The following is a 15,351-nucleotide window of genomic DNA, read 5'->3' as shown; positions in this document are numbered from 1 at the left end:
CTTGTTAAGACAATGTTGAGGTTCCATGAAGGAACAGGTGGTGTTCTTGGTGGTATGATTCTCTTTAGGCCTTCCATAAAAGTTTTAATGACTGGTATTCTAAATAGTGAAGTTGAATGAGTAATTTGCAGGTAAGCTGATATTGCGGTGAGATGTATCTTTATGGAAGAGAAAGCTAGATTTGATTTTTGCAAATGTAGTAAATATCCTACTATATCTTTTGGAGATGCGTGTAATGGCTGAATTTGATTATTGTGGCAGTAATACACAAATCTTTTCCACTTATTTGCATAGCAGTGTCTAGTGGTAGGTTTCCTAGCTTGTCTTATGACTTCTATACATTCTTGTGTGAGGTCTAAGTGTCCGAATTCTAGGATTTCATGAGCCAAATTGCTAGATTCAAAGATGCTGGATTTGGATGTCTGATCCGTTGTTTGTGTTGTGTTAACAGATCTGGTCTGTTGGGTAGTTTGACATGAGGTACTACTGAAAGGTCTAGTAGTGTTGTATACCAAGATTGTCTTGCCCATGTTGGTGCTATTAGTATGAGTTTGAGTTTGTTTTGACTCAACCTTTTTACTAGATATGGAAGGAGAGGGAGAGGGGGAAAAGCGTACGCAAATATCCCTGACCAGTTCATCCATAGAGCATTGCCCTGGGATTGATCTTGTGGGTACCTGGATGCAAAGTTTTGGCATTTTGAGTTTTCCTTTGTTGCAAATAGATCTATTTGAGGTGTCCCAAAATTGGAAAGTAATTGTTTAGTATTTGGGGGTGAATTTCCCATTCGTGGGTTTGTTGGTGATCTCGAGAGAGATTGTCTGCCAACTGGTTCTGAATCCCTGGAATAAATTGTGCTATTAGGCGAATGTGGTTGTGAATCGCCCAATGCCATATTTTTTGTGTTAGGAGGCACAACTGTGTGGAGTGTGTCCCTCCTTGTTTGTTTAGATAATACATTGTTGTCATGTTGTCTGTTTTGACAAGAATGTATTTTTGGGTTATTATGGGTTGAAATGCTTTCAGCGCTAGAAATACTGCTAACAGTTCCAAGTGATTTATGTGAAACTGCCTCTGATATATGTCCCATTGTCCTTGGATGCTGTGTTGATTGAGGTGTGCTCCCCACCCTGTCATGGAAGCATCTGTCGTTATGACGTATTGTGGCACTGGGTCTTGGAAAGGCCGCCCTCGGTTTAAATTTGTACTGTTCCACCATAGAAGCGAGATGTATGTTTGGCGGTCTATCAACACCAGATCTAGAAGTTGACCCTGTGCTTGTGACCATTGTGATGCTAGGCACTGTTGTAAGGGTTGCATGTGCAATCTTGCGTTTGGGACAATGGCTATGCATGAAGACATCATGCCTAGGAGTTTCATTATCATTCTGACTTGTATCTTTTGTGTTGGATACATGGCCTGTATTACCTTGTGAAATGTTTGAACCCTTTGTGGACTTGGAGTGGCAATCCCTTTTGCTGTGTTGATTGTCGCTCCTAAGTATTGCTGTGTTTGACACGGCAAAAGGTGTGACTTTGCGTAGTTGATGGAGAAACCTAGCTTGTGAAGGGTCTGTATGACATATTTTGTGTGCTGTGAACACTGTCTTAGCGTGTTGGTTTTGATTAACCAGTCGTCTAAGTACGGGAACACATGTATTTGCTGCCTTCTGATATGTGCAGCTACTACTGCCAGGCATTTTGTAAAAACTCTTGGCGCAGTTGTTATTCCGAATGGCAACACTTTGAATTGGTAATGTATTCCTTGGAATACGAACCTTAGGTATTTTCTGTGTGAAGGATGTATTGGTATATGGAAATACGCATCCTTTAGATCTAATGTTGTCATGTAGTCTTGCTGTTTGAGTAGTGGGATTACGTCTTGTAACGTGACCATGTGAAAGTGGTCTGATTTGATGTAGGTATTTAGTGTTCTGAGATCTAGTATTGGTCTCAGAGTTTTGTCCTTTTTGGGTATTAGAAAGTACAGTGAGTAAACTCCTGTGTTTTTTTGTAGATTTGGTACTAATTCTATTGCGTCCTTTTGTAGCAATGCTTGAACTTCTAGTCCTAGAAGATCTATATGTTGTTTGGACATATTGTGTGTTTTCGGTGGGACGTTTGGAGGGAATTGGAGAAATTCTATGCAATAACCATGCTGGATAATTGCTAAGACCCAAGTGTCTGTTGTTATTTCCTCCCAAAGTTTGTAAAATTGGCTTAGTCTTCCCCCCACAGGTGTTATGTGATGGGGTTGTGTGACTTGTGAATCACTGTTTATTTTGAGGAGTTTTGGGGCCTTGGAACTTTCCTCGATTTTTAGGGAATTTTTTCCCTCTATATTGCCCCCGAAAACCTCCCCTCTGATATTGACCCTGGTAAATAGGCCTTGGTTGTGAGGTTGTGGTTTCTGTGGATTGACCTCGAAACCCTCCCCGAAAGGGTGTTTTCCGAAATGTGCCTCTGCTCTGCGGGGAGTAGAATGCGCCCATGGCATCGGTGTCTTTTTTGAGTTTCTCAATGGCAGTGTCTACCTCCGGCCCAAACAATTGCTGTTCATTAAATGGCATACTGAGCACAGCTTGCTGGATTTCTGGCTTGAACCCTGAAGTGCGCAGCCATGCGTGCCTTCGTATTGTGATTGCAGTGTTTATTGTCCTTGCAGCTGTATCTGCTGCATCCATGGAAGACCGTATCTGATTATTTGAGATACTTTGTCCCTCTTCCACCACCTGTTGCGCTCTTTTTTGGAACTCCTTGGGTAAATGTTCGATGAAATGTTGCATTTCATCCCAATGAGCTCTGTCGTATCTTGCCAAAAGTGCATGTGAATTGGCAATACGTCGTTGATTTGCTGCTTGTGCTGCAACCCTTTTTCCCGCAGCATCAAATTTGCGGCTCTCCTTGTCTGGAGGTGGTGCGTCTCCTGAGGTATGAGAGTTGGCTCTCTTACGAGCTGCCCCGACAACTACGGAGTCTGGTGTTAGTTGTGTTGTAATATAGATTGGATCTGTTGGCGGTGGCTTGTACTTTTTCTCCACCCTTGGAGTTATGGCTCTGCCTTTAACTGGATCCTGAAATATTTGTTTTGAATGTCTTAGCATTCCTCGGAGCATGGGAAGGCTTTGGTACTGGCTATGGGTGGATGTAGGAGGCTGGACTGGCTTGTAGTGAGTACCAAGGGGTACTTGCACCTTGCACCAGGCCCAGTTATCCCTTATTAGTGTATAGGGTGTCTAGCAGCATAGGCTGATAGATAATGGTAGCTTAGCAGGGCAGCTTAGGCTGAACTAGGAGACGAGTGAAGCTCCTACAGTACCACTTAGTGTCATATACACAATATCATAAGAAAACACAATACACAGTTATACTAAAAATAAAGGTACTTTATTTTTATGACAATATGCCAAAGTATCTCAGAGTGTAACCTCAGTGAGAGGATAGGAAATATACACAAGATATATATACACAATACCAAAAATATGCAGTATAGTCTTAGAAAACAGTGCAAACAATGTATAGTTACAATAGGATGCAATGGGGACACATAGGGATAGGGGCAACACAAACCATATACTCCAAAAGTGGAATGCGAACCACGAATGGACCCCAAACCTATGTGACCTTGTAGAGGGTCGCTGGGACAGTTAGAAAATAGTGAGGGTTAGAAAAATAGCCCACCCCAAGACCCTGAAAAGTGAGTGCAAAGTGCACTAAAGTTCCCCTAAGGACAAAGAAGTCGTGTTAGAGGAATAATGCAGGAAAGACACAAACCAACAATGCAACAACGATGGATTTCCAATCTAGGGTACCTGTGGAACAAGGGGACCAAGTCCAAAAGTCACAAGCAAGTCGGAGATGGGCATATGCCCAGGAAATGCCAGTTGTGGGTGCAAAGAAGCTTGTACTGGACAGAAGAAGCGGAGGTTTCTGCAGGAACGAAAAGGGCTAGAGACTTCCCCTTTGGTGGACGGATCCCTCTCGCCGTGGAGAGTCGTGCAGAAGTGTTTTCCCGCCGAAAGAACGCCAACAAGCCTTTCTAGCTGCAAATCGTGCGGTTAGCGTTTTTGGATGCTGCTGTGGCCCAGGAGGGACCAGGAGGTCGCAAATTGGACCAGGAGGTAGAGGGGACGTCGAGCAAGACAAGGAGCCCTCTCAGCAGCAGGTAGCACCCGGAGAAGTGCCAGAAACAGGCACTACGAGGATGCGTGAAACGGTGCTCACCCGAAGTTACACAAAGGAGTCCCACGTCGCCGGAGACCAACTTAGAAAGTCGTGCAATGCAGGTTAGAGTGCCGTGGACCCAGGCTTGGCTGTGCACAAAGGATTTCCGCCGGAAGTGCACAGGGGCCGGAGTAGCTGCAAAAGTCGCGGTTCCCAGCAATGCAGTCTAGCGAGGTGAGGAAAGGACTTACCTCCACCAAACTTGGACTGAAGAGTCACTGGACTGTGGGAGTCACTTGGACAGAGTTGCTGGATTCGAGGGACCTCGCTCGTCGTGCTGAGAGGAGACCCAAGGGACCGGTAATGCAGCTTTTTGGTGCCTGCGGTTGCAGGGGGAAGATTCCGTCGACCCACGGGAGATTTCTTCGGAGCTTCTAGTGCAGAGAGGAGGCAGACTACCCCCACAGCATGCACCACCAGGAAAACAGTTGAGAAGGCGGCAGGATCAGCGTTACAGAGTTGCAGTAGTCGTCTTTGCTACTATGTTGCAGTTTTGCAGGCTTCCAGCACGGTCAGCAGTCGATTCCTTGGCAGAAGGTGAAGAGAGAGATGCTGAGGAACTCGGATGAGCTCTTGCATTCGTTATCTAAAGTTTCCCCAGAGACAGAGACCCTAAATAGCCAGAAAAGAGGGTTTGGCTACCTAGGAGAGCGGATAGGCTAGCAACACCTGAAGGAGCCTATCAGAAGGAGTCTCTGACGTCACCTGGTGGCACTGGCCACTCAGAGCAGTCCAGTGTGCCAGCAGCACCTCTGTTTCCAAGATGGCAGAGGTCTGGAGCACACTGGAGGAGCTCTGGACACCTCCCAGGGGAGGTGCAGGTCAGGGGAGTGGTCACTCCCCTTTCCTTTGTCCAGTTTCGCACCAGAGCAGGGCTAAGGGGTCCCCTGAACCGGTGTAGACTGGCTTATGCAGAATTGGGCACATCTGTGCCCAAGAAAGCATTTCCAGAGGCTGGGGGAGGCTACTCCTCCCCTGCCTTCACACCATTTTCCAAAGGGAGAGGGTGTAACACCCTCTCTCAGAGGAAGTTCTTTGTTCTGCCATCCTGGGCCAGGCCTGGCTGGACCCCAGGAGGGCAGATGCCTGTCTGAGGGGTTGGCAGCAGCAGCAGCTGCAGTGAAACCCCAGGAAAGGCAGTTTGGCAGTACCAGGGTCTGTGCTACAGACCACTGGGATCATGGGATTGTGCCAACTATGCCAGGATGGCATAGAGGGGGCAATTTCATGATCATAGACATGTTACATGGCCATATTCGGAGTTACCATTGTGAAGCTACATATAGGTAGTGACCTATATGTAGTGCACGCGTGTAATGGTGTCCCCGCACTCACAAAGTCCGGGGAATTGGCCCTGAACAATGTGGGGGCACCTTGGCTAGTGCCAGGGTGCCCTCACACTAAGTAACTTTGCACCTAACCTTTACCAGGTAAAGGTTAGACATATAGGTGACTTATAAGTTACTTAAGTGCAGTGTAAAATGGCTGTGAAATAACGTGGACGTTATTTCACTCAGGCTGCAGTGGCAGGCCTGTGTAAGGATTGTCAGAGCTCCCTATGGGTGGCAAAAGAAATGCTGCAGCCCATAGGGATCTCCTCGAACCCCAATACCCTGGGTACCTTAGTACCATATACTAGGGAATTATAAGGGTGTTCCAGTAAGCCAATGTAATTTGGTAAAATTGGTCACTAGCCTGTTAGTGACAATTTGGAAAGAAATGAGAGAGCATAACCACTGAGGTTCTGGTTAGCAGAGCCTCAGTGAGACAGTTAGGCATCACACAGGGAACACATACATATAGGCCACAAACTTATGAGCACTGGGGTCCTGGCTAGCAGGGTCCCAGTGACACATAACAAACATACTGAAAACATAGGGTTTTCACTATGAGCACTGTGCCCTGGCTAGCAGGATCCCAGTGAGACAGTGAAAATACCCTGACATACAGTCACAAACAGGCCTAAAGTGGGGGTAACAAGGCTAGAAAGAGGCTACTTTCTCACAGTGGATGATAGGGTGTTAAAGAGAAAGTCATCCTCAATTGGTTCCGAAAGTAAGGCGACGTTGTGAAATTCGGCTGCCCTTGCGAGGATGTACTGTCCTCAGGTGGTGAGGGTTTTGTAGGATAGGAGTCTGGGCTGTTGTCAGACACTGGAGCATCGTAAAGGTCCCATGCATCGGGATCATCCTGACTCATTGTGGTATGAGCTGGTGAGTGCATCATTGGTGGAGTTGTTGCTGGTGATGCATGTGTTGATGGTGGTGGGGTTGTTTTCTTTGCCACCTTTGCCTGTGGTTGCTTATCCCCTTGTTGAAAGGCAAGTTTCCTTTTTATCTTGATTGGGGGAAGAGTGGTTATCTTCCCTGTGTCCTCATGAATATGAAGCCTTCTTTGCGCGTAGTCAGGCTCTACAGCTTGAAGCTCCTCTCCAAATCTATGTAATTGGGAGGTTAATCCTTGTTCCTCTGTATAGGAACTAGTTTTCGGCTCCGAGGCTGGATGTTTCGGAACCGAAACTTTTTCGGAAGTCTTTTTAGGCTCAGAAGAAACCTTCTTTGTTTTCGGCGTAGTGTCTCGGTGCCGAAAATCTTCGGCGCCGCTGTGTCTGTGCCGAAGTTTCTCGGAGCCGGTGTCTCGGCTCCGAGGTTGCTGTGTGGCGGTATCTCGACCGGGGTGCCCTTTTTTGGTGCCTTGGATCGGTCACCTAGTGTTCGGGTTAAGCCATGGCCTGTTGGCGGTGGCGTCCCCTGGGCTTTTGTGGACTTCTTGTGAGTCTTGGTTTTCGACGTCTTACTCACGGTTTTGGTTGTTTCTTCGGCGTCGAGTTCTTCAGAATCCGACTCGTGGATGGAGAAAGCTTCTTCTTCCTCCTCGAAACGTTCTTGACCTGTCGGCGTGGACGCCATTTGTAGTCTCCTGGCTCTTCGGTCTCTCAGCGTCTTCCTCGACCGAAACGCTCGACAGGCTTCACAAGTATCCTCCTTGTGCTCGGGGGACAAGCACAAGTTACAGACCAGATGCTGATCCGTATACGGATACTTGTTATGGCATTTTGGGCAGAAGCGGAATGGGGTCCGTTCCATCAGCCTGGAAGTCGCACGTGGCCGGGCCGACCAGGCCCCGTCGGGGGATCGAAAAAACCCCAAAGGGCCACCGGAGCTCTTCAAAATTCGGTGTCGATTTGTTGTAACTAACCCGATACCGAACGCAAACAATACCGAAGTTTTTTCCGAGATTCTAACTAACTTTCCGACCCGAAACACGGAGCGAAAAGGAACACGTCTGAACCCGATGGCGGAAAAAAAACAATCTAAGATGGAGTCGACGCCCATGCGCAATGGAATCGAAATGGGAGGAGTCCCTCGGTCTCGTGACTCGAAAAGACTTCTTCGAAGGAAAACAACTTGTAACACTCCGAGCCCAACACCAGACGGCAGACTGTGCACAGCATGTGTATCTGCAGCTACACATGCCACCGAACATATATATACACACACACACATGGAAAATGTCACTTACCCAGTGTACATCTGTTCGTGGCATGAGACGCTGCAGATTCACTCCCGGGGAGGCGGGCAGGCGCATGTGAATCTGCAGCGTCGCATGCCACGAACAGATGTACACTGGGTAAGTGACATTTTCCATTCGATGGCATGTGTAGCTGCAGATACACATGCTTTGCATAGACTAGTAAGCAGTTATCTCCCCAAAAGCGGTAGCTCAGCCTGTAGGAGTTGAAGTTGTTTGAAATAAAGTTCGTAGTACTGCTTGTCCTACTGTGGCTTGTTGTGTTGTTAACACATCCACGCAGTAATGCTTAGTAAATGTATGAGGCGTAGACCATGTGGCTGCCTTACATATTTCAGTCATTGGAATGTTTCCTAGAAAGGCCATGGTAGCACCTTTCTTTCTAGTTGAGTGTGCCTTTGGTGTTATAGGCAGTTCTCTTTTTGCTTTGAGAGAACAGGTTTGAATGCATTTAACTATCCATCTGGCAATGCCTTGTTTGGATATTGGATTCCCTGTATGAGGTTTTTGGAAAGCAACCAACAGTTGTTTTGTTTTTCAAATTTGTTTTGTTCTGTCAATGTAGTACATTAATGCTCTTTTGATGTCTAATGTATGTAGTGTTCTTTTAGATACAGAATCTGGTTCTGGAAAGAACACTGGTAATTCTACTGTTTGATTTAAGTGGAATGGTGATATGACTTTTGGTAAGAACTTAGGATTTGTTCGTAAAACTACTTTATGCTTGTGTATCTGAATAAAGTGTTCTTGTATGGTAAATGCCTGTATTTCACTTACTCTTCTTAGAGATGTGATGGCAATTAGAAATGCTACTTTCCATGTTAAATATTGTATCTCACATGAGTGCATGGGTTCAAACGGTGGACCCATGAGCCGTGTTAAGACAATGTTGAGGTTCCACGAAGGAACTGGTGGTGTTCTTGGTGGGATAATTCTTTTTAGGCCCTCCATAAAAGCCTTTATGACTGGGATCCTAAAGAGTGAAGTTGAGTGCGTAATTTGCAGATAAGCTGAAATTGCGGTGAGATGTATTTTAATGGATGAAAAAGCTAGCTTTGACTTTTGCAAATGTAGTAAGTAGCTTACGATGTCTTTGGCAGACGCGTGTAAGGGTTGAATTTGGTTATTATGGCAATAATAAACAAATCTTTTCCACTTATTTGCATAGCAATGTCTAGTGGTTGGTTTCCTAGCTTGTTTTATGACTTCCATACATTCCTGTGTAAGGTCTAAGTGTCCGAACTCTAAGACTTCAGGAGCCAAATTGCTAGATTCAGCGATGCTGGATTTGGGTGTCTGATCTGTTGTTTATGTTGAGTTAACAGATCTGGTCTGTCTGGTAGTTTGACATGAGGCACTACTGAGAGGTCTAGTAGTGTTGTGTACCAAGGTGGTCTTGCCCAAGTTGGTGCTATTAGTATGAGTTTGAGTTTGTTTTGACTCAACTTGTTTACCAGATATGGAAGGAGTGGGAGAGGGGGAAAAGCGTATGCAAATATCCCTCACCAACCCATCCATAACACGTTGCCCTGAGACTGATCTTGTGGGTACCTGGATGCGAAGTTTTGGCATTTTGCGTTTTCTCTTGTTGCAAATAGGTCTATTTGTGGTGTTCCCCAACTTTGGAAGTAAGTGTTTAGTATTTGGGGATGAATCTCCCATTTGTGGATCTGTTGGTGATCATGAGAGAGATTGTCTGCTAACTGATTCTGAATCCCTGGAATAAACTGTGCTATTAGGCGAATGTGGTTGTGTATCGCCCAATGCCATATTCTCTGTGCCAGGAGACACAACTGTGTAGAGTGTGTTCCTCCCTGTTTGTTTAGTTAATACATCGTTGTCATATTGTCTGTCTTGACAAGAATGTGTTTGTGGCTTATTATGGGTTGAAATACCTTTAACGCTAGAAATACTGCTAGTAGTTCTAAGTGATTTATGTGAAACTGTTTTTTCTGAGTGTCCCATTGTCCTTGGATGCTGTGTTGATTGATGTGTGCTCCCCACCCTATCATGGAAGCATATGTTGTTATTACATATTGAGGCACTGGGTCTTGGAAAGGCCGCCCTTGGTTTAAATTTATGTTGTTCCACAATTGAAGCGAGGTGTATGGCGGTCTATCAACACTAGATCTAGAAGTTGACCCTGTGCTTGTGACCATTGTGATGCTAGGCACTGTTGTAAGGGCCGCATGTGCAACCTTGCGTTTGGGAAAATGGCTATGCATGAGGACATCATGGCTAGGAGTTTCATCACCATTTTGACTTGTATTTGTTGTCTTGGATACATGGCCTGTATTACATTGTGAAATGGCTGTATCCTTTGTGGACTTGGAGTGGCAATCCCTTTTGCTGTGTTGATTTTCGCCCCTAAGTATTGCTGTGTCTGACACGGCTGAAGGTGTGACTTTGCGTAGTTGATTGAGAAACCTAGTTTGTGGAGGGTTTCTATGACGTTCTTTGTGTGCTGTGAACACCGTTCTAGCGTGTTGGTTTTGATTAACCAATCGTCTAGGTACGGGAACACATGTATTTGCTGCCTTCTGATATGTGCAGCTATCACTGCCAGGCATTTTGTAAAAACTCTCGGCGCAGTTGTTATTCCGAATGGCAACACCTTGAATTGGTAATGTACCCCTTGGAATACAAACCTTAAATACTTTCTGTGTGAAGGATGTATCGGTATATGGAAATATGCATCCTTTAGGTCTAGTGTTGTCATGTAGTCTTCTTGTTTGAGCAGTGGGATTACGTCCTGTAATGTCACCATGTGAAAGTGATCTGATTTGATGTAGGTATTTAATGTTCTGAGATCTAATATAGGTCTTAGAGTCTTGTCCTTTTTGGGTATGAGAAAGTACAGAGAGTAAACTCCTGTTCCTTTCTGTTGAATTGGTACTAATTCTATTGCTCCTTTTTGTAGCAATGCCTGAACTTCTAGTCCTAGTAGATCTATATGTTGTTTTGACATATTGTGTTTTCTCTGTGGGACGTTTGGAGGGAATTTGAGAAATTCTATGCAATAACCATGCTGGATAATTGCTAGGACCCAAGTGTCTGTTTTTTATTTCCTCCCAATGTTTGTAAAACTTGGTTAGTCTCCCCCCCACAGGTGTTAGGTGTTAGTTGTTGGGGATTTGTGACGTGGAAGTCACTGCTTGTTTTGAGGAGTTTTGGGACTTTGGAACTTCCCTCTACTCTTTTGGAATTGTCCCCCTCTATATTGTCCCCGAAAACTTCCCCGCTGATATTGGCTCTGATAAGTGGGCCTTGTTTGTGAGGTTGTGGGTTATGTAGTTTGTCCTCGAAACCCCCCTCTAAACTGCGTTTTGTGAAATGTGCCTCTGCTCTGTGGGGAGTAGAGTGTGCCCATGGCTTTGGCCGTATCAGTGTCTTTTTTTAAGTTTTTCGATAGCAGTGTCCACCTCCGGCCCAAACAACTGCTGTCCGTTAAAAGGCATATTCAGCACGGCTTGTTGTATTTCCGGCTTGAATCCTGACGTATGCAACCATATGTGTCTCCTTATGGTTACTGCTGTATTTACTGTCCTAGCAGCTGTATCTGCTGCATCCATTGCTGACCGTATCTGATTATTTGAGATACTTTGTCCTTCCTCCACCACTTGTTGTGGCCTTTTCTGGAACTCCTTGGGTAAGTGTTCAATGAAATGTTGCATTTCGTCCCAATGAGCCCTATCATATCTTGCCAGCAGTGCCTGTGAGTTGGCAATACGCCATTGGTTGGCAGCTTGTGCTGCAACCCTTTTCCCCGCAGCGTCAAACTTGCTAATCTCCTTGTCTGGAGGTGGTGCGTCTCCTGAGGTGTGAGAGTTTGCTCTCTTGCGAGCTGCCCCTACTACCACAAAGTCTGGTATTAATTGCTGCGTGATATATACAGGGTCTGTTGGCGGTGGCTTGTACTTTTTTCCCACTCTTGGAGTTATGGCCCTGCCCTTCACAGGCTCCTGAAACACCTGTTTGGAGGGTTTTAGCATTCCGGGTAGCATAGGTAAGCTTTGGTATTGGCTTCGAGTGGAGGATAGTGTATTAAACAAAAAGTCATCCTCAATAGGTTCTGCATGCAAGGTGACGTTATGAAATGCAGCTGCTCTTGACACCACCTGTGTATAGGCTGTACTGTCCTCAGGTGGCGACGGCCTCGCTGGGTAACAGTCTGGGCTGTTATCTGACACTGGCGCATCATAAAGATCCCATGCGTCGGGATCATCCTGACTCATTCCAGTATGAGTTGGGGATTGCATCAGTGGTGGAGTGGCTACCGGTGATGTGTGCGTTGATGGTGGCGGTGTTGTTTGTCTTGCCACCTTTGCCTGTGGCTGCTTGTCCTTTTCTTGAAAGGCAAGTCTTCTTTTCATCCTAATTGGGGGAAGAGTACTTATTTTCCCTGTGTTCTTTTGGATGTGGAGCGTTCTCTGAGTGTAGTCTGGCTCCATTGACTGTAGTTCTTGTCCGAACTTACGTCCTTGCATTTGGGAGGACAGTTCCTGTTCCTCTGTGTAGGAACCCTATTTCGGTTCCGAGGCTGGATGTTTCGGAATGGAAACCTTTTCGGTAGCCTTTTTCGGCCCGACGACACCTTCTTTATTTTCGGCGTCCCGGTCTCTCGGTGCCGACTTGTTTCGGTGCCGCCCTCTCGGTGTCGAACTTGCTCGGACCCGCTGTCTCGGGCTCGAGTTTGCTGTGTGCCGGTATCTCGACCGGAGTCGGATGACTTCAACACATGCGTGACCTTTTTCGGTGCCGATGGTCGGTCACCTATTTTTCGGGTTAAGCCATGGCCTTCTGGCGGTGGCGTCCCCTGGGCTTTTGTGGTCTTCTCGTGAGTTTTGTGTGTCGACGTCCTACTCACGGTTTTAGGGGTCTCTTCGGGATCGAGCTCTTCCGAGTCTGAATCCTGGATGGAGAAGGTTTCTTCTTCCTCCTCCAAGTTTCTTTGTCCTGTCGGCTCCGACGCCATTTGCAGTCTTCTTGCTCGTCGGTCTCTTAATGTCTTCCTCGACCGAAACGCTCGACAGGCTTCACAAGTATCTTCTCTGTGTTCTGGAGACAAACACAAGTTACAGACCAGGTGCTGATCTGTATAAGGATACTTGTTGTGACATTTGGGGCAGAAGCGGAATGGGGTCCGTTCCATCAGCCTTGAAGAGACACGTGGTCGGGCCGACCAGGCCCCGACGGGGGATCGAAAAAACCCCGAAGGGCCACCGGAGCTCTTCAAAATTCAGTGTCGATCTGTTGTAACTAACCCGATACCGAACGCAAACAATACCGTCAAATTTTTCGAGATTCTAAGTATCTTTCCGAACCGAAACACAGAGCGAAAAGGAACACGTCCGAACCCGATGGCGGAAAAAAAACAATTTAAGATGGAGTCGACGCCCATGCGCAATGGAGCCGAAAGGGGAGGGGTCCCTCGATCTCGTGACTCGAAAAAACTTCTTCGAAGAAAAACAACTTGTAACACTCCAAGCCCAACACTAGATGGCGGGATGTGCAAAGCATGTGAATCTGCAGCTACACATGCCATTGAACATATATACAGGGAGTGCAGAATTATTGGGCAAATGAGTATTTTGACCACATCATCCTCTTTATGCATGTTGTCTTACTCCAAGCTGTATAGGCTCGAAAGCCTACTACCAATTAAGCATATTAGGTGATGTGCATCTCTGTAATGAGAAGGGGTGTGGTCTAATGACATCAACACCCTATATCAGGTGTGCATAATTATTAGGCAACTTCCTTTCCTTTGGCAAAATGGGTCAAAAGAAGGACTTGACAGGCTCAGAAAAGTCAAAAATAGTGAGATATCTTGCAGAGGGATGCAGCACTCTTAAAATTGCAAAGCTTCTGAAGCGTGATCATCGAACAATCAAGCGTTTCATTCAAAATAGTCAACAGGGTCGCAAGAAGCGTGTGGAAAAACCAAGGCGCAAAATAACTGCCCATGAACTGAGAAAAGTCAAGCGTGCAGCTGCCACGATGCCACTTGCCACCAGTTTGGCCATATTTCAGAGCTGCAACATCACTGGAGTGCCCAAAAGCACAAGGTGTGCAATACTCAGAGACATGGCCAAGGTAAGAAAGGCTGAAAGACGACCACCACTGAACAAGACACACAAGTTGAAACGTCAAGACTGGGCCAAGAAATATCTCAAGACTGATTTTTCTAAGGTTTTATGGACTGATGAAATGAGAGTGAGTCTTGATGGGCCAGATGGATGGGCCCGTGGCTGGATTGGTAAAGGGCAGAGAGCTCCAGTCCGACTCAGACGCCAGCAAGGTGGAGGTGGAGTACTGGTTTGGGCTGGTATCATCAAAGATGAGCTTGTGGGGCCTTTTCGGGTTGAGGATGGAGTCAAGCTCAACTCCCAGTCCTACTGCCAGTTCCTGGAAGACACCTTCTTCAAGCAGTGGTACAGGAAGAAGTCTGCATCCTTCAAGAAAAACATGATTTTCATGCAGGACAATGCTCCATCACACGCGTCCAAGTACTCCACAGCGTGGCTGGCAAGAAAGGGTATAAAAGAAGGAAATCTAATGACATGGCCTCCTTGTTCACCTGATCTGAACCCCATTGAGAACCTGTGGTCCATCATCAAATGTGAGATTTACAAGGAGGGAAAACAGTACACCTCTCTGAACAGTGTCTGGGAGGCTGTGGTTGCTGCTGCACGCAATGTTGATGGTGAACAGATCAAAACACTGACAGAATCCATGGATGGCAGGCTTTTGAGTGTCCTTGCAAAGAAAGGTGGCTATATTGGTCACTGATTTGTTTTTGTTTTGTTTTTGAATGTCAGAAATGTATATTTGTGAATGTTGAGATGTTATATTGGTTTCACTGGTAATGATAAATAATTGAAATGGGTATATATTTTTTTTTGTTAAGTTGCCTAATAATTATGCACAGTGATAGTCACCTGCACACACAGATATCCCCCTAACATAGCTAAAACTAAAAACAAACTAAAAACTACTTCCAAAAATATTCAGTTTTGATATTAATGAGTTTTTTGGGTTCATTGAGAACATGGTTGTTGTTCAATAATAAAATTAATCCTCAAAAATACAACTTGCCTAATAATTCTGCACTCCCTGTATATATATACACACACACACACACACATCAATGTTGTAAATATATAGTTAACTGCCATATCACCCTGTGGCAGAGACAACGTCGTTTGTACAGAGGCCCATACAACTTTGGATACTGTTTAAACGGAATCCCAACGAAGCACAAGGACCCCACCCCTTTGAGATTATTTAACGTACCATCTCCTCTGTTTCACCACTATGCATTTAATTAGAAAATACGTTTTTAAATTTACCTCTTCAAGGGCATTTCCTTCAGTTTCAACCACAGGGCTTATGGAGGAGCGCTCTCTTATTTTCTTGATACAACTGTATGTCTACGAAGAGAGGAAAAATATTTAGCATGCTACACATTTATCTTAACAGCAGTAAGAGATCAGCACACCACAAAGATTTGTCTAGAAAAACACAAACCTTTCATATGTGTGAATTTGGAGGTCATTTATTATTGACCATGTTCCTTTCAAAGCAATCAAAAAGT

At 45.6% G+C, this 15,351-nt stretch overlaps 1 protein-coding gene across 3 annotated transcripts in view; it reads right to left on the bottom strand.

The window, feature by feature from the left end:
• Positions 1–15,351, bottom strand: part of UBR2 (ubiquitin protein ligase E3 component n-recognin 2) — a 1,248,744-nt gene that overhangs the window by 472,943 nt on the left and 760,450 nt on the right. For all 3 annotated transcript variants that reach the window (XM_069233963.1, XM_069233965.1, XM_069233964.1), the window contains exon 28: positions 15,107–15,187. In XM_069233963.1, the coding sequence (XP_069090064.1) occupies positions 15,107–15,187 (81 nt within the window). The remainder of the gene's footprint in view (positions 1–15,106; positions 15,188–15,351) is intronic.

The sequence above is a fragment of the Pleurodeles waltl genome, chromosome 5, assembly GCF_031143425.1.
Source record: "Pleurodeles waltl isolate 20211129_DDA chromosome 5, aPleWal1.hap1.20221129, whole genome shotgun sequence".
In the NCBI taxonomy this organism is placed as follows: Eukaryota; Metazoa; Chordata; class Amphibia; order Caudata; family Salamandridae; genus Pleurodeles; species Pleurodeles waltl.
Note: the sequence above shows the minus strand (reverse complement) of the source record. Positions and strands in the feature narration are given on the sequence as shown.